This window comes from Larus michahellis, chromosome 12 (genome assembly GCF_964199755.1).
Source record: "Larus michahellis chromosome 12, bLarMic1.1, whole genome shotgun sequence".
NCBI classification, from domain to species: Eukaryota; Metazoa; Chordata; class Aves; order Charadriiformes; family Laridae; genus Larus; species Larus michahellis.
Genome location: NC_133907.1, coordinates 7,118,288 through 7,136,771, shown reverse-complemented (window position 1 = coordinate 7,136,771; position 18,484 = coordinate 7,118,288). Strand labels below are relative to the sequence as shown.

The window sequence follows — 18,484 nt, the reverse complement described above, 5'->3', positions numbered from 1 at the left end:
ATTTGGCTACCCCAAAGGCGAGGCACCAAGACCTAGACCGGGTTTTGCTGTTCCTGCCAAAGGAAAAGGCGGCGAGGAGCAGGCAGAGCAGGCAGCAGGGCTGCAGCTGCTTTGCCACCCCAGCACCTTCCTGTCCTCACCAGCCGCTTGCTTTACCTACGCCTACAGCTCCCCACAGATACAGCAGCTTCTCTGCTAAAAACCCCAGCACCGCAGCCTTGCAGCAGAACAAGGTCCTCTCCACCCACCCAAGCACCACAGCCACCCGGCACAAGCCTGACGGGCAACATAAAAATACCCCTTCACACCACAGAGTTCGGGGACCAGTAAATCCACAGGTTCTCTCTTTGTCCAAGCTGCACTACACGACACACACTTTAGCTTACCAAATTTCTAACATCGCAACCATTTCCTGATCAACAGACGCATTGTATGTTTTTACAGCCTACAAATAAAACTGGGAGTAAAAGAAGAAGAAATATTTTGTTTTTAAAGCCTTGGAATTTTCAATGCTAATATAAAGGTAACTTATGGCATAGCTCCCAGCTGCAAATAGTAATGTGAACAGTGAGGAAAGTATGAAAGCAGCCTGATAATTCATTCACACTTGCTGAGGCACAGAAGTTTCCTACAATGACCTCCACATTCTGTATTTGAATTTTAAATGGCCGTATATTTACGCCACACATACACTGTATACGATTAGATCTCAACAAGATAATTCCCCACTGAACAGGCTCTGTGTAAGCAAATGAGAATATGGATATATTTGAATTGAAATATATAGTTTCCCCTAGGCTAAGGTCTGCCAGCTTTAGAGCGCAAGATCCTATTTATGCAGGATAGCAATTCTTGATAGGAAGTTGGACAGTATTTTTGCAACTGTTAGGCCCTTTTGTATGGAGACGGGTTCAAAGATTTTGCAGCAGGATGACAACGGTAACATAAGGATAACCTCGTAGCCTTATGTCAAAGGCACAGTCTGATTAACACAAACAGAAGTATGTATTTCCTTTGCTCCAGTACTGACATAACTCAATGAACAAGCTCAGTTCTCGTTTGAATCTCGTGGTGTTATCCAGCTACACAATATATGGCGCAAATCTGCAGGGATGCTTCCTAAGAGTGACCAAGAAAACAAGAGTTTCAACTTGAATAATATGAGGCTTTGATTATTTTTTTTCTGGGATATAGGTGACTTGGGTCACCATCCCTGTCCCTGTGCAAGCAGGCTCCATGCTCTGCAGTTCCCGAAGCGCTGGGTATCTTAAGGTCTGTCTGTCTGGCCAAATATTCTGTCTAGACCAAAAACCCTTGCCACAACATCTCTACCAAGACATTTTCCTGTAATTCACTGTTTCCCTTTTGCGTTGCTGAAAATTTTCAATTTTTTTTTTTTTTTTACTTTTACAAAAGAATTGCAGAAGAGGATGCATTTTTGGCTCTGTGAAGTATTCAACTCTTCATTCTGCTTACCTTCACCAAAGTCTCCTTTGAACTGGAATGAAATTCTGCCCAAGACATGAAAACAACAGGGAACATCTCTTAATTTGCTTAATAATGTATGAAGAAAAATGTTTGCAAAAGAGAAGCAAATCATTTTGTATATTGCAAATTCAGGAAGATTAGTTAGTAAGTTAGACTACTGACAGTTAATGCGTTCCCCAGAGAGCACACAAAAGACAGTGTTTGGTACAGGCTATTTTTAACAGCACCCTGTTGTTTTAGCGTCTCTGTTAACTCTCTTTCTCACTGCACATCTGTAAGCAGGAGGGAAACATTTCAAAAGACAAGAGAGGCAAAAAAAGGCACTTTCCAGCTTATGAGAACTGTCAAAATTATTTGTCAGAAGTCTGTCTGGCTTACTTAGGTTTTTGACAACCTCATGTTAGCATGGTATTTTTACTTGCAAACAAGACTTGAATAACAGATCCTGACCTTTATCATTTGGTGTCTGTAGGGCTTTTCTCTCAGCACATCACAATTTTTGTAATGCTCATTCTTGTGTTTCTTTTGGTTATATTTTTTTCTTAAAAAGAAACAATTTTTGTCATATTATCCACTGAAATGCCACTAAGTCAGATCGTGTTATATTGCCTAATAGAATTTGACTGGTGCGACAAAACAGAATGTTTTTGTATGAGGTTGGATAACAAAACTTAGAAAAAATTTAAATGCTTCTATTATAAAGCATGCACATTAAGGAAATACACGAGATTGTGTTAATAATGCATTCGTCTACCTGCCAGCTTAAAGAAGCTTGTTTAACACAGATTAAATTTTCATCACTCACCAAAATTCAGTATAGCCATGTAAGTGATTTGAAAGAAAAATCAACGCTCACAATTGACGGAAGAGCATAGAGCTCCAGGCATTCTCTGTATATCCATTACTCTGCAGGGTGAGGTTTTTATATTTTTGGCCTAGACATAGTATAAAATGTGTTTAGTGGCAAGATATGAGATTTCTGGCTTATTCTTGGGCAGCTGCCAACACAGTACTCTACAGGACTCCTTCCAGGGCTTCCTGCCACTCTCCATTTACCCAGCACAGTCTCACAGGAGGCCCTAAGAGGTATGGAAGGTTTTGCGTGTAGTCTCCACACTGTGGAAATATTACTCTAATGAACCCAGAAAAGTCCCCAGACCTTCTGAGCATCAACCAAGAAAGAGGGTTTAAAGCCACGTCATCTGAGTCATTTACAGTTGGTTGAGCAAGGCAGTGGAAGGCATGCAGAACATGGGTAAGCGTTCAGGGGTGAGACAGGCGAACATCTTCCTCTGTCTCTGCTTTCTGACTTGTCCTCTAGTACACACTGGTTCACATTCCCCACTCCACCACAGGATTGCTGTGACTCCCATGCAGTCAATGGAGCTCCCTGGAATTCTCTAGGTGACAATTCGCTGCATCTAAGACCTGTCTCATTATCTGGCACATCTTTCTCTCCATTACCTACAGAGGAATTTGAGCTACATGGCTTTTGCTCAGCTTATTCTTATTCTGTGGGCCATCTTACCTGAATCGTAATAATATGACAGCAATCTAATGCAAAAGGACTCCTGGAATGTGTGCACGTACACCCATGGAGACGTACAGCAAGAAATCTGGCTGCCAGTCAGCTATATATATGATCTTGATTATTACAAATACTGGCACGATTCAGTGAGACATTATTTCAGGTTTACTTAGGTGAAGATCATAGCTAATACGCACCAAGCTCTATCATTTCCTGTGACAACAAAACCAAGTCATGCAGAAATCCTGCTCCCTGTACAAATGAGGAGAATTTTTTATTCAAGTCTAGTCAAGCTTTTCACTGTTAAGCATTCCTTACACTTGTCCTTATTAAACATTAACAGTGTTAAGCACTCTCATCCGCTCGCTGCAAGGAGTGAGAGACAAACCTGTTCCTGGCTGCCACGGGACCCAGAAGGGAAGGCTGGACCAAGAGGGCTTCTTCCTCATCTTCTGCACTCCACGCTAGCATCTCCCTTCTAGCACTGCTGAGATCAACGCTCCAAGGGACAAGGGGGCTCAATGCAAGAGGGAAGAGCCAAGTAGTGCCCACATGTTGCTTTACAGAGATCTCATGAATTTCTGGGCATAAATCTGACTGAATGCTAGTGTTGTCCACACAAAAAGAAATATGCTGTTTTCACACACATGCCTGATATTTTTTATCCATAGTACAGTCATATTTTCATTCATTTTGGAGTCCACTTTTTTAAATACAGCTTTCAATATAAAAGATTTTGTTTTCTATCCAGAATAACAGGATAAAGCGACTTTGAGGTAAAGCCTTCTGGGGATTTTCTGTTGACTCAGTGCCTTCCAGCTACAGTGCAAAACACTTTCTGCAAAGCAAGTACAGTGTAGAAGCTTAAAAATCAGTGCCAGGATATAATGCGGTGATTGACCTGTGATGAAATTTCAAGTAGCAACTTCTTTTTCCAAGCTGTGCTTTTAAAGGAAACACTTTATTTTTTCTTCTTTTTTTTTTCTCCCCCCCCTTTTTTTTTTTTTGAAAATCAAAGGCACTGGCTTAGTTAACAATGGCTATTTGTCTTCCTCACAATATTATGCTGAACGGCACTCTGCCTACGTATTGAACATGTCATTTAAGTGATTTTAAAGATAGTGGACACAATCTGGGTTGCCTTAAAAGTTCCACACTGGTGTTATCAACTTTCATCTCCTAATGTATTCACTTTTCCCAGGTTTGAACTTGGCCCAAAGTGTACTGAGCACTCCCATATATTTGCAGGGGAGTGGCTGTCTTCTGTGATTGGGGTATCTGAAAAGCCTTCACTTGTAATTTACATGAAATATCAATAGAGATGACTGATGTGATATTTTTATGTGGCAATACCGTCTTTTGTAGCCAGTCATAGAGATAGACCAATATTATTTGTCAAACAGAGCTGCTATTCATCAAATAAATTATCCATCTGTAATAATGTTTTGCATTATTTGTTCAGTTCTATATCTGGCTGAAAAATATCTGTCAACATTTATTCAAAGAAGAAGGTATTTATCAAACAGTAGCTTGATTTCCTTGAAAACACTGGAAATTCTGCCACTTTCAGCAGGAGCTGGGGAGCCCAAAGATATTTTATTAGAATATTTTTTTTGTTGGTATCAAGGTATCTAGCAATCAAATACAACAACAAAAAAAATCTCAAAGGGCTAGTCTCACAAATATTTAGGAACCTAAAATATAAACTGGTGCCTAGTGACATGAATATAATACAGCATACAACACAAACTAGTCTACCTACTCCCAGTTTTGCAAATATCACCATACTGAGGAACCTCAATGCCTCAACAATTCTTAAAGATCCGTCTGAAAAACAGATGATGTGTAGGTCTCACATGAAGCAATTACTTTAGACTTTCCCTCGATCACCACTTACCGACCGGCATGTTCTCAGCAGGACCCTCCTGCTCTAACAGCGCTTGGAATTTGTCAGGAAACGACACTCACAAAGTAATTACTGGGGTTTTACTGTGAAAACTTAAAGGATAAATAGAATAGTGTTGCACAGGAGACTGACTTCATTTTTACTATTCAGTGTTTTCACTAATGATCTGGTGATGGACTAGAGATTTTGTCTGTTAAATTCGCAAACTTTGGCACAAAGGTGGAAAGAACTGCAAGCAGCTGGCAAGGGGGATTCAAATTCAAAACAAGCTTGATAAATGAGAGAAGCAATCATATACAATTCAACAAGTGGGGAAAAAATGTTGAAAAAGTTCAGCAGGAATCACCAGCTTCACGAGGACTGGCTGAGGAACCCATTTTCTTCACAAAAAGACCCAGAAGTTATAGCAGCTTGCAAACTGACACAAGGCAACAACGTCATGCTGGTGCAATAAAAGCAAATATCCCACTGGGAGGTTAAAGACAACAGCGTAGTCTGCAAAACACAGTACTCGGCACCAATAAAGACTTCTGCTGGAACAGTGTGTGAAATTTTCCATGTCTCCAGGAAATAGTTGGACAAGTTGGAGGAGTCCAGATCAGGACAATAAGAATAACCATCACTTTGGAAAAAAGCATGATTTACAAGGAAAGAGAGGAAGGACTGGGATTTCACAGCCTAGAGAAGGCTGGGGAGTCACAGACTTCAAGTACATAAATAAACGGCTGCTGCAAAAAAGGAAAGGAGCAGGTTGCTCCCTGTGTGGTAGGATAAGAAGAAATACATTTTAAATTACAACTCAAGAGGTTCGGCTTAGATGTTTGGAAAACAGTAAGGATAACAGTCACCACTGAGCTGTCGAGGGAAGGTTACGGAACCTCCCATTACTGAGCATCTTTAGGAAGAATGAAACAAAAAGCTTTATGGACACTGTGGGATGCAAAAGCCTTGGATGGTGCTTTGATAGATGCGTTACTGGGTTTGTGCCATACCTAACCTCCTCCTTATTTGACCCATATTTTGCACACTCGTTTTGCATTTTAATTAAGTCCAAGCCTGAATGCAAAGAACAGCTGCTTTCACTGCTTTTCAAAGCATCACTTTCAGGGAAAGTGGCAGTCAGAAATTTAAAAGATCGTAAAAAACTTCATCCAGCCTATGAGAGTTTATTTCCAATGCAGAGACGCTTCGTGAAAACCCCTCCTTTCAGGAGACCGTGCGCTGCTTTCTCAGAACTGACAGCGCTTGGTTGGGTATTACGCAGCCTCAGCACTACCGCTGTGACTAAGTACCAAAGAGCAAGACATGCAGAGAAACCTTGTGCAGCAAGCCTCCCCTCATAAGAAATACAGTGACGTTTTCCAAATCCTGCCTCACACATCCTAGGTCCTGTTTCAGCCAGGCTTGTACTAAGGGCCTGGGCAACCTAAGGCAGGAAAGGGGGTGCCCTCGGCTGTGCAGAGCCAAGCCTACCGTGCTCCAGTTCTTCAATACTGATCGAGACCAAATATGATCAGCAAATTAATGGTGATTCTTATTTCTACCCCACACCCATTTGGTGGCAGTTGTCTATTGAGTTTATTTAGTACTGACAACTAAAGCCAAGATGGATGTTTCCAAGGGGTGATCTTGGAGTACAGAGACACAGCTGTACACTTCTACATCTTCAAATAAAAATTCACAGCAGTTTCTGAATAGTATTTTTATGAGTTTTCCAGTCACACTTCCTTTATGTATTTGTAAGAAACTGGACTGAGATAAGTGAGAACTTTGGCTATCTAAAAGCATGATGTATTGCTAAACTTTACGGATTCTGTGATTTTGCTGCTTCACTTATTTCATCTTAAGCTGGTGCAATATTAAATTAAGTAATCTTAACATGGAATTTGAATTACCTGCTAGGGATTTTCTTCAAATACATACCAAAATATCTTTGCAGGCAGTACTCAAAACAGAAATTAAGATTGTAAAATTTTTAGTAGGTCCTCCATACCTGAAAAGTGCACAACTGAAGTGCTGGTGCGACTACAGTCACTTATGGACACCACAGGAGTTATTCCTGTATATGTATGTATGTGCGTACAGAGAGAGACCTCAGTGTACCAACCAGACAATGAACAGCGAAACCTTTCCATTTCTCCTATAGATTGCAATGATCAGAGGCCCCATGCATGCTAGAAGTACACCTGATCAGAATGCTGCAGTGAATGGGCAGGGAAAATATATTTTTTTGTTGTTTTGTCATTATAAAATGAGGTTTACATCCTCTTCCACTGTCACTTTCTTTTCCTCCAAATGTTGGCCTCCACAAAGACAAACTACATTAAAAACGTAAATAAAGTGAATCCTTTCTTTTAAAAAATGTAAGATTTTTATGTGATGAGATACTTATTTCTTGCTGAACATTGTTGCCAGCTGAAATTAAGTGGGTGCAATCTGAATTACCTAAATAGAAGCAGTTTGCCTTTGAAGTAACCACTATGGGAAGATTTTCAAAAGCATTCAGGGATAGTTTTACACTAGGCACGTTCAGTACGAGAGTAAAACTCCCATTGATTTCAGTGCCCTGTCACCACAGAGACATGCAGTATATGTCCTGAATATGCGAAATGATACTTGATTTCAAAACAATACTTAAGTGTGAATTTACCTAGTAATTTCTCGGTGTATTGAGGTATAACTTAAGTAATAAACTACAAAATGAACTAAAATAAAATAGAGGTGGTTCATATGGAAGTATTTCAGTTTGTTACTAAAATAATAATGTTCTATGCCTTTAGTTACAGTAATTAAAAAAATCCACTGTGATAAAAAATATCAAGGATTATCATATTTGCTTATTAATGTGATAGTCCAATTAATCTTGAGAAGAACCAAAGATTACCAGGCTATTTAACAGGGACATTAATTATTTTGGAGAAAAGCATGCATCTTTCTGTTCACAGGCTTACAGTCTCATCCTCTGCCCTAACATCTTGTAAAAGAAAGATACATATCAAGCAACAATTGGGCTGCTAAAATTATTAAAAGCTGAGCAAGACTCACTTCATTATACTTGAGGTTTATTAGATCATATTAGTTAACACCTGCTAAGCAAAAAGTATGAAGCGCAATATAGAGAACACGACACTGATTTCATGCATGTTTCACTGAGAATCCAGGGTCTCCATGAATTTTACATTAATTAGCTGGAACATTTAATGAACAAACTCTTCATTATGTTCTAATCAAAACAAACACTGAGAGCTTAAGGAAAAACCCCAACGAGCATCCATCTGCTGATGTATCATTTTTGACCTAACTTTTTTTTCCCCCCAGGATTGTGGTTTGTTAATAAATCATCCTAGCAAAATATTTAGGTTAAAAGAGGCTATTTCTTGTCACTCTCCTCCTAAACTCTGACAGTTTTAGCAGAATATAATCCTTGTCTGTATAAATGTTTTTGCTATGTTCTTAATAGAAGAAAGCACACTACCTTTCCCAAACAAGGTCAGCTTCCTCAGGATGGGTTGGTTGGACACCTATTTGTGCTGGGTCTTTAAGTCCTTTCTTAAACTCGGGAAATCATTTCCCTTCAAAAAGAGACTCGGCAATATTCATTGTGCTCACACTTTCAGGAGCTTGGACAATATTGAGAAAGAAAAAAGACAGATGGATCTCCACATGGCTCAGCAGCAGGAGGGATTTCACCTTTGTATGGGTGGGTGATGAGGAAGACAGACCTCAGGATGTACTTCATCCCTGTCCCACAGGCATTTCTGACCCTCTTGGTTTAATGGGCTACTTCCCGCTAAGTAGCAAATGCATGAAAATTCAGTACAGCCTCCCTGGATCTTTCAGTCTTGTTTTATACAAGAAACATATTCCCAAGGTTTGAGGTGGTTTTAGATGGAACAAGGAAAGGTGAGCTCCAATTCCCACGCAGATTGTTTCCATATTGAGGCTTTAGTCTGCCTACAAGTGATTCTGGCTTCAAGTACAGGTGCAGTCTGAGTGTAATGTGCACTGACATAGCATATATCATCCAGCAGTTCTGCAGAATCCACAAACACCCAGGTTCAAAACACCAGCAGGACCAAGGAAGCTGAACTGTCTCACAAGTCCTCTGCACTGCCTGACATTTGATGCTAACTGCAAGGAGGAGACTGTTCTGAATCCACATCTGTGCTGGACTGAGAACCCAATATGTATAGTCAGAAGCCCCAGTAGATCAGCAGGACATCATATTTCTGATTTGTAGTCTAACAACAATAGCCCGTGTAAGAGGCTACAAGAGCTGCTCCTGAGGCTGGATACATGTTCATGAATATACATACCAGAAGATATAGAATCAGCTGTCCTAATCTAAAGGGAATTGATCCCTGCTAAATATACAGTGAAAATCTGCTTTAAGCTACCTTGGAAAACACTGGGAGGGGGGAGGGAGAAAGAAAAAAAGAAAAAAAAAAAAAATCAGTCACTTCAGAGAGGTGTCCTTTAACAAAAAGTCTAAGGAAAATTGTATGGGAAAGGCATGGGGATAAAGTACCTTAAAATCTCTGATTAAAGTAAAGCAGAGTGGAAAAGCAAAAGGTCTGACAACTGTTCCACCTTGCAACATGATCTTATCAGCTCTCAGAAAACTTAGATGAAACTCAGATGAAAAGCCTTAGTCAAGTTTTAAAAGGAGTTCACAAAAAGTTTAAAAGACACATTTTCTCAGGTGCAGTTTAGCTTTGCAAATATTTTGGTGATTGTACAACCTGAGCTTTGTGCATATGTTTTATTGCAGGCCTTGGGGAGTGAAAGAAACTGAAAAGTGGCACCATCTGGTTATGGTTTCCTATTTTCTGATTCTCATTCGTGTAAGCACTTTCTGGTAGCAAGCGTTTGGTTATTTCCACATCTGTGCCACCCCTGACCTCCACAGCATTACCCAAAATAAGAAATAAGAGCAATGATTCATGAGCTGCAAACTCAAGCCTGTACATCAGCGCCAAGCAACAAACACACGAGCTGTAGACAGCAGAGAGAGGGAAAACGCTTCCAGACTGCATTTGTGCCTTTTCAACACCACTGTCATCAACAGCTTCTCCAAATAGATCCCAGCACCTCAGCATGTCGTTACACTGAATAGTGCCAGATGGGACCTGCAGTTTTATTACATTTCAGGTGCTATTACTTCAGCTGAAGCAATTAATATCTGTCAAGGTAAATTGACTCTGTCTTTGGATCACCTGTTACACTGCCCACCGCAAAGATCTTCAAAGGCCAAGGAGGCTGATGTCGTATGGATGTAGCCAAAAGCAGCAATTTGTCCTGTGCCCTTTTTCCTCTTTGAAAAACCAAAGAGCAAGACAAAGGTTTCATCCTGGTTTATGCAATTGCTCTGGGTTTGTCCAGAGCCTTGTTTAGCAAATCTTTTCAATGAACTCGTACTTCTCGGTGAAAAAGGGGAATCATGCAAAGAGGGCAGGATTGTCCCCAGCTCTCGTGTTTTGCTAGCCAAGCCACCCTTGGTAGCTGCCCAGGACTAACTCACCACTCCAGCACACTTCCTCAGCCTACACGTAACACAGTCATTCTTTCTTCTAATTGCTCTTTACTCCAAGTCACACACCTGGGAACCTCTGCCAATACATGCTATCAGCTATCCTAGTTAGAGAGGAGTTTTCCACTGGTTAATTCTCCAGGTAACAGACTTCCAAACACGCAAGTATCGAAACAAACAGAATGCTACGACGAATATATATCTGGCAGGCACTCTCAGACAAATTCAATAGTGCTGCAAGCTGATGTATATTCAATTCTGGCATATCAATCACTTCAGATTCCAGTATGATTATCAAAAGACTGTATTTGCCTATAATATAAACCCCTTTTTTCCCCACTCCAATTACCTTATGGAAATTTTTAGCGCAGATAATATATAGTATTAATAAATCCTCCCTAACATGGCAATAGAAAGACTGATTTTCTCTCTTTGTCCCTTTCTTTGTATCAGGAAAACCTCACGCATTTCAAGTTTCTTAAGAATAAAGCACAGAAAAATATTATTTCATACACATCATCTGCAAACACTTTCTGATATAGTAGACCAGTCTGAGCTCACATCACATAATCACAGAATAATCAATTACATTAAACAATCTACTGCAAATTCCTTGCTAATAAAATACAAAGTCATTTTCGGTTTCTGATATGCCATCTCTTCAGTTACGCACAACAAATAGCACTTCCACGCAAGCCATAACAGTTTCTGCCTTTACCTGTGAAAAAGTGTCTTGTGTTCTTGTATTATCCATGTCTGGGAAAATTCTATTTGTTTCATCAGTATCCCATAGGGTTGCAAACTATAGTTTATTCGTGAATCACACCTGCTTTTCCACAGCACTGTTCTCGTTCTTTCTCTCCACTTCTCTCTCTCTTATGAAATCTTGCAGCCAATGGCTTTTATTAAGTGTTACTTCCTTTTATGCTGAGAACTGAAAGAAACAATAATGATGCTTTGCTTCCTTATGGCAGCTCTGTGAAAAGACAAAAAAAAAAAAAAAAAAGGTAGTTGTTTGTTTGCTTTTCCTGAACTGATATTTCTGTTCTAGTGACTTCCTGAAATCACAGAGCCATGAATGCTGAAATTATGATTTATTACTGTACATTGGATCTATCTGAACACCCAACAAATTTCATGCTAAATGTAACAAAGTTTGCGTGAGGAATTACAAATACAATGCTCAATTTTCACAGCAATATTTTTATGCACAGCAGCAATCTTTAATATATATCTTCAAACTCCAGCATGAATACGTGCATAGTGGATGAAAGCACACAGGCACCTGCGGGTTAACGTACAAGATTCCTGTAAAGATAAACAGCATTTTAAAGTCTGCCTTTGCTATCTGTATCTGAGGAGAGAGTCTAGTGATTAGAAGAGGGAATTAACACTAAGGCATTCCTAAAATCTCACCCTGGGTCTGACAAAAATTGTTCAGCAGCAACAGAGAAATTATACCTCAGTTTCCCCACCTACAAATGGTGACTTCTATTATGACACAAAAAAGTATCGAAATTAATTCAGAGATTAAAAGTTCTGAATAGACATGGCTGGAAGCTGGACTCTTCATATTTTGACATTTCTTCTCCTCCAAACAGAGGCAAAAGGGAAAAATCAAAAGCCAGTAAGTATCTCCTGCAAAGTCAATTTTTTTAAAAGTGGCAGGAACTGAAACGTTTTGTTTTGATGACAGGTCTCCTTCCTCTACTCGCCTAGAAGCAATTTTTTAATAGAAGCAATGCAGGGAGAGGAAGTTGAGAAGTTCAGTGCAGAAGAGGTGTCAACAGACAAGTCCGGGCACGAGGGCAAGGCTCCCTGGCCCAGCCCCACGTACCCATGCATATAAATCCCACCTGCTCTTTCAGCTGACGTAGTTATAGACCTTCTGCTGAGGAGCTCAGCTTATTTATCTGCCAGAGCTCAGCCAAAAGACAGCACTGCAAAAGTAAGAGGCGAGCGCAGGCAGCCTGAATTCAGGCTGGAAGCCAGAGACGAGCTGTGGAGAGCGACATGGTGCAGAGTTGGCCAGCCCATTCACCTGGTGGGCAGGTCTTCAACATGCCAGAAACAAATCTGACGCTTGCACCTAAGAGCAGGCTCTGAGAGCCATACAGGATTCATCAGCCTCACAGTCGAGGGCCTTTAAGCTCACACGTGCTAAACACTGTAGATGGACCCAAGAAAGACCATAATAGCCGATGTGGGAGGGAAAGGATTAGCAATGAATTCTCCCAAGACTACTTAAGGCAATACACATGAAAAGTAAGGTCAATATATGCTAATATAAACATTTTTTAATCATTTGAACTGATTAAAAGTAAGTCCTACTCTTTGAAAGAATCTTAGCTTACAAGGCCTATAATGTAACAGGGCCTAAGTCCAGATCTTCTAAAGAAATATTTAATAAAAGATTGTCTTTCTTTCAATGCTCTCAATTCTGACTATTCTATGTCCAACATGACAAGATGGAAATTTTTCACTGAACTGGAAAAAGAAATCACAGGAAACATGTTTCTTTGACAGCTATCTTAAGTCATTTGGTTAAAATAAAAGAGCAACTAATTCACTCAAAATCAAATTTCTAGTATTGGCCTATTCCCCCTTAGAGTCCTCATCCCTTGAGGAACTATGATTTTCTTTTTAAATTAAAGAATAGCAAGGAACTTCTTTTTATAATGTGGTTATAGCACCACAGAATATTTTAAAATGGGAAAATTACAGGTTTCTTTTATAAAGGTTCTGCAGAGATATTAGATGGTCTTTTCCTCTCCACTGCCTGCTGAACATGTTCTGCAAGGTTACAAAGCCTGTGAGAAAGCAGTTCATCAGAATAGAACTCAATTGCCACTTTTAGAGCAAACATTTTCAATTAATCTGAAGTCGTTAATTACACCTTCCCTTAATAAAGGCTCTGGTATAATTTTCTTTTTTTTTTTTCCCCCCCTCAGTTGATCGATTCAAACATATGCCAGAGCCGTGCACTGGAGCAGACACATGGGGAAATTCAGTACTTAAGTAAACTACTCCCCAGTGAAGACAAAACCTATGGGGAAAAGGGCTTTGAACCAACACAGAAGTCCAAGAACACTCTGTGCATTGCCTGACTGATGCACAAGGCAAACGTGTTGTATCAGCAGTGTCTATTTACTTCAGAATAACACGAACAACTCTGCCAATAGGGAAAAAAGCTGCTGTCAAGGATGACTTTGTAACCACTTTTCCCTCTTCTTTAGTACTTGCACTGGGTGCGTTTGCTGCTGAGCAGGGAGGTCTTTTGCCTGGAGGAGCACTGTGTCCTGCCTTGCCACGACCTCTCGGAAAGCGCTGCTGCCCATCTCGCTCACATGCCATGCTTTCCTTAATGTTTTTTCAGCTACAAAGACTATTCAGGTATCTCAGATTTACTAACAGATATTCTGAACGGCTTTTTCCAAACTTCGTTCATTTCTGCATTCAACCACAAGGTGTGAACCTCCTTGTCAGCCTCCTGGTTTGAGTTATCTTTCTTCTCTTGTTCACCGGGGCCCTCATGGCCTTGGAAGTGACTGCACATGCCAGAAATCAGAGACTTCCCTGTTTTTTAAAATGTTAAATCCGCAGGATTTTTTCCCTTTCTTAAATATGTTATCCCAAAGGCACTACCACCATCACTGATGTGCTCAGCCTTGGCCGATGGCAGGTCTGTCTTGGAGCTGGCTGGCATTGGCTCTATCGGACCTTCTAGCAGCTTCTCATAGAAGCCACCCCTGTAATCCCCTGCTACCAAAACCTTGCAACGCCAATACAACTGGAAACTTGTTTCACCTCAAAATTACTGCCTAAATCTGTTTTATAAATGGGCTCTTTGTTTTTTCTGTGGAACGGCACTGAAAAAAAGAGGAAGCCAGAGCTCCTAATGACTCCACCATGTAACGCTGTGTTTTGACCTAGTATGACAGCAAGCATACCAGGAGTGTTAATCAGCAGAAAGTGATACGGGGACACGTGCTGAAGGAAAATCAAGAAAAAATAATTGGGGGAAAAGGATGAATGGCTGAAGAGAAAACAGTTAATTTTTCTAATGGAAAGAGGAAGAAAAGGCTGAAAGGAGAAGAAGGGGTAGAAGATGTACTCCAAAGGAAGCATATTGCAATTGTAAGCGTCATTTCTTAGACTAGGTTAATAGTTACATCAAGGAACTAACTGACATACTGTATAAAAAACATCCTGACATTAAAGGTTGGCACAAAAAAGGGCTTACACATGCTGCTCAGTGACCAAAGCAGAGAACGCTCCTTGAACTGCAAACACAGAAGAGAAAAATGATACTTTCAACACAACCTGAACCTCCACAGTGAGGAGAGATGGTAGGTTGAGAGACATTCCTGGGTGCAAAGGAGACCAGCAGAAAAATAACCAACCTGTAGGATGCTGGGCTTGCACTTCACGTTAAACGTAGCTGGCCAAGCACTGGCGTTCAGACATCCATCTGTCCATCCATCCCTCCTCCCTTGCGCTCACTAGCTCTCTCCTCCTGCTATGAAAATTTCATGGCTTGAGGGCTTTCAATAATTTTATTTTAGTTGGTATTTTAAAGCTACCGGTTTGGCAACCCTGGGGGACTGACACCTTCCATTTACGATGTGAGCTGCCCTGTGGCCCATGGCTGAGACACCCTCATCCAGATCCTCTGCACCTCCTTTGAAGTCAGTGATGCCAACAAGCAGAGCTGGGAATCACTGACAGGACTGGGGATAAGGGAGGAGTGGTCAGCCTGGTCCTTCTCACACCTGAAAGTGATAATTGTCTTACATGCACCTTTATTTTTAAAGAGACAGAGAACATTTGAGGCTGTATTCCAGTGACTATTTAGATTTTTCAGGATGAATAGAGCCCCTTCTTTCCTTCTCCCCCAAATGATTGCTGAGAGCAGCAGAAGGCCACTGATTAATAATTCAAGGCGTAAGGTCCTATAGACATCACACACATCTTTACAGCTCTATAAAGAAAGCCACAAAGGGCTCCTTATGCCTTGCATTTATGAATGGCTCATTCTTAAAAGTCCCAGTAAAACCGCAGGAAAACCCTCATACAGATAAGCCAGGTATCCCCGTTCCAGGTACCTGCACTGGGGAGGTTCAGCCCTGCTCTGGAGAGAAGCTGCTTCCCCGCCAGGAGGTGAAGGTCACTTTTTTCTGCCTCTACCAGCATCTAACAGGAGTCAGTCTGGGCTCCGAGCCTGTTTGGTAACCACTTGCTCCTGCCCTTACGGATTCACGCAGTGGGACTGTGGTGCAGGGAGCATTAGACATGTTAGAGACGCACAAGAGGCAGGATATGACCAGGAAATCATACACTGACTGCCCGTAAAAAGCAGAGTAAAAGTCACGAGAGCTGCCAGGACTCATGTGTCCCCCTGCGTCAGGAGCTCTGCCCCTCGGAGACTCAGCAGTGATACAAAGAGGGATACAAACAGCAGTAGTGGTCAGTCACATACGAGCACATTGGACTGGATACAAGGAAATAAAGGTATTTTCCAAAAGGCAAACGAGAACTTGCAAGAAATAGAGGAAGTGCAGGGAGGGGATTTTTTTTTCCCAAGTCATTCTACCTCCATAGGCACAGGTGAACCAACCAAGCTGAAATTGGCATTTCCCTCATCATTCTTTGAATTCATTGAAGAAATTTGGCTCAGGGAAGAAACCAAGAAGTATTAAAATAGGAACCTTTAGCAATTCAAAAGGAACATTATTAAATTAAATCACTTAAAACACATAAATATCACCTCTGCTTTTTAACATAAGCAAAAATACAGTATTTTCAGGCAAAGGAGATCTTTTGGGCTGAAACGGACGTGCTGCTCTTCATTTCACATGCTGCATAGCGTGACTGTGCCAACAAGTTATAATGAAACTAGAAAACCAACCAAACATGTTACAAGGAAACCCTGTTTCAGGGGGTTTTGCCTTTTCTATTTCCCCTGTGAATATCTAGCACAGAAATTAATGGTATTGCAAATTTTAGGTATTTCTATTTGACCTAATTTTGATCCTGGTTTTAAGCAAGAAAAATATTTATACACAACAGATTATGCTACACTGAACTGGAAGATCCCCTGTGCATTAAATACAAGGAAAAAAAAGGGGGGGAGGAGGATGAGCAGAAGATGAATAATTTAAAATTAAAACTTCTGACAAGCGAGTGACTTTATGAAACTAAATTCAGGTCGAGAGTGACATCTAGTGATGCTCAGCACACGATCCTCGCACAAATTCTGCCAGTTTTTGCAGTATTCTCACCCGTAAATGCTTCCCAAGGTACGTACCTTCATACATCTTAGCCTCTTTTACGTCTCTGTAAATTTCTTGTTAAACTGTAAGTAGAAATAATATATTTCAATATGAAAAATGAACTGTTTAGTTCAACTCTTCCTGTTGAAATCCAAAACCCGGTCCAGCCTTTCCTGGCAGGGCCAAGTGAGTGCACCAGAATGTATCAATTTCATCTTATTTTTATTTAGTTCATAACTGTGATTTTTGAAATAAATCCCAGGGGAGAGAGGAGAGAGCTGGGAGGGGTGACGTGGCTGGGACAGGACTGTCAGCGTGGCAGTATGTCCAACCCAGCAGTACGCTCGGATGCTCGGGGACAGTCAACCTGCACGGAGGCACCAGCGTTGTGCAGTGGAAGCCCGTGCCAGCCACACTGGCTGGACATGTGGCAAATTTAAACATTTCCCATATGTTTCACCAGAAATACCATAAAAGAAATATTTTCTTATGAAATGTGGGGGTTATTTTTTTTTCAAATAATTTGGGTTAGTTTTTTAATTAATTCAGTGTGCACATTTTGAATGACTAGTGGGAGAATATAGAAAAGAAAAGAAAAAAAAAAGAAGCTAGGAACTAGAAGACAGAGATAACACATCTATTCATTAAAATGAAGAAGTAGGGACACTGCCTAATTGATGGAGGTGTCAGGTTTTGGCTTCTTTTATAAAAGCAAATATTCCTTTCTCATTCTTCACTTTTTTGTACAATACATTCTGCAAAGCATAGTAGTGGTTTGATACATAAATAAAGCAAACCAGTAATTAGCAACGGAGCCATTAGTTGTTCCTTTGTGAGTTGGTAATATACAAACTACTTAGTTGCTGAATTTTGAACAGAAAAATGTTTCCAGCATTCTTCTGCCTTTGATAGTGGTTCATTGTCACCATCAAGAAAAGAAAAGAAAAAACCCACAGGTTTCTAAAAATAATGGTTCTTCATCTACTCGAACAATTTCCTTTGAGCTTCTCACTGTGTGCAACAAACATTAATAAAGGAAATGTCAGAGCAGCGCTCCTGGTGCATCCCTGCAGTGCCCCAGTCCTTCTGGAGGGGAGGGGGGGACCTGCTCTCCCCGCTGGCTGCTCAGATCCACGGGATGATGACACCAATCCCATAGTCTGCACCTGAGGAGAGCAGAGGCCAACGGCTGCCCCTGTCCCAGCAGCAGCCACCACATCCGCGTCCCCTCTGCCTCCCGCAGCCGAGGGGCCATCGCAGGATGGAGGCAAAATCACTTTGCCTGAAAGAGGTGAGCTCACCCTGATAAGGACAACTTCGTAGAATTGTGATGAATTAACATAAAACCAAGCCATGCTTGCCATGGAAAGTTCCTCTCAAGTTTAGTTGGAGCTCGACGGCCTTTAGCCAGCACTGCTCACACCTGCTTGCCTCACAGTCTACGTTTTAGAGTCAAGAAAGCTTTGCTGAAGTTGATGACACTACACCGATTCATATTTTAACTCATTTTTCAAATGGTTACAATATATTTCATGCAAACTTATAGACCTCCGAACGTCAGTGGCGATCTCGCCTTGTTAATACTGATGCTGCATCCAGTGACGCCCCCTAAAGCTAAGCAAGTTAAAAGCCCACATTATTTCAAGTTAAAAAGTGACAGCTCTATATAGTTACTCCCTAGTGACACAAGATGGCACCAGACACTACCTTAATTTCAGGCTATCAAAAAAGTGAACCATCAAAGCAGTTTAAAATTGAAG

At 40.9% G+C, this 18,484-nt stretch overlaps 1 protein-coding gene across 2 annotated transcripts in view; it reads right to left on the bottom strand.

Moving 5' to 3' along the window:
* The window catches only part of LOC141750189 (disheveled-associated activator of morphogenesis 2-like), a 44,292-nt gene extending 32,717 nt beyond the window's left edge, over positions 1 to 11,575 (bottom strand). For both annotated transcript variants that reach the window (XM_074604881.1, XM_074604882.1), the window contains exon 1: positions 11,171 to 11,575. In XM_074604881.1, the coding sequence (XP_074460982.1) occupies positions 11,171 to 11,206 (36 nt within the window). In that variant the 5' untranslated portion in view covers positions 11,207 to 11,575. The remainder of the gene's footprint in view (positions 1 to 11,170) is intronic.
* Between the last annotated feature and the right edge of the window lie 6,909 nt (positions 11,576 to 18,484).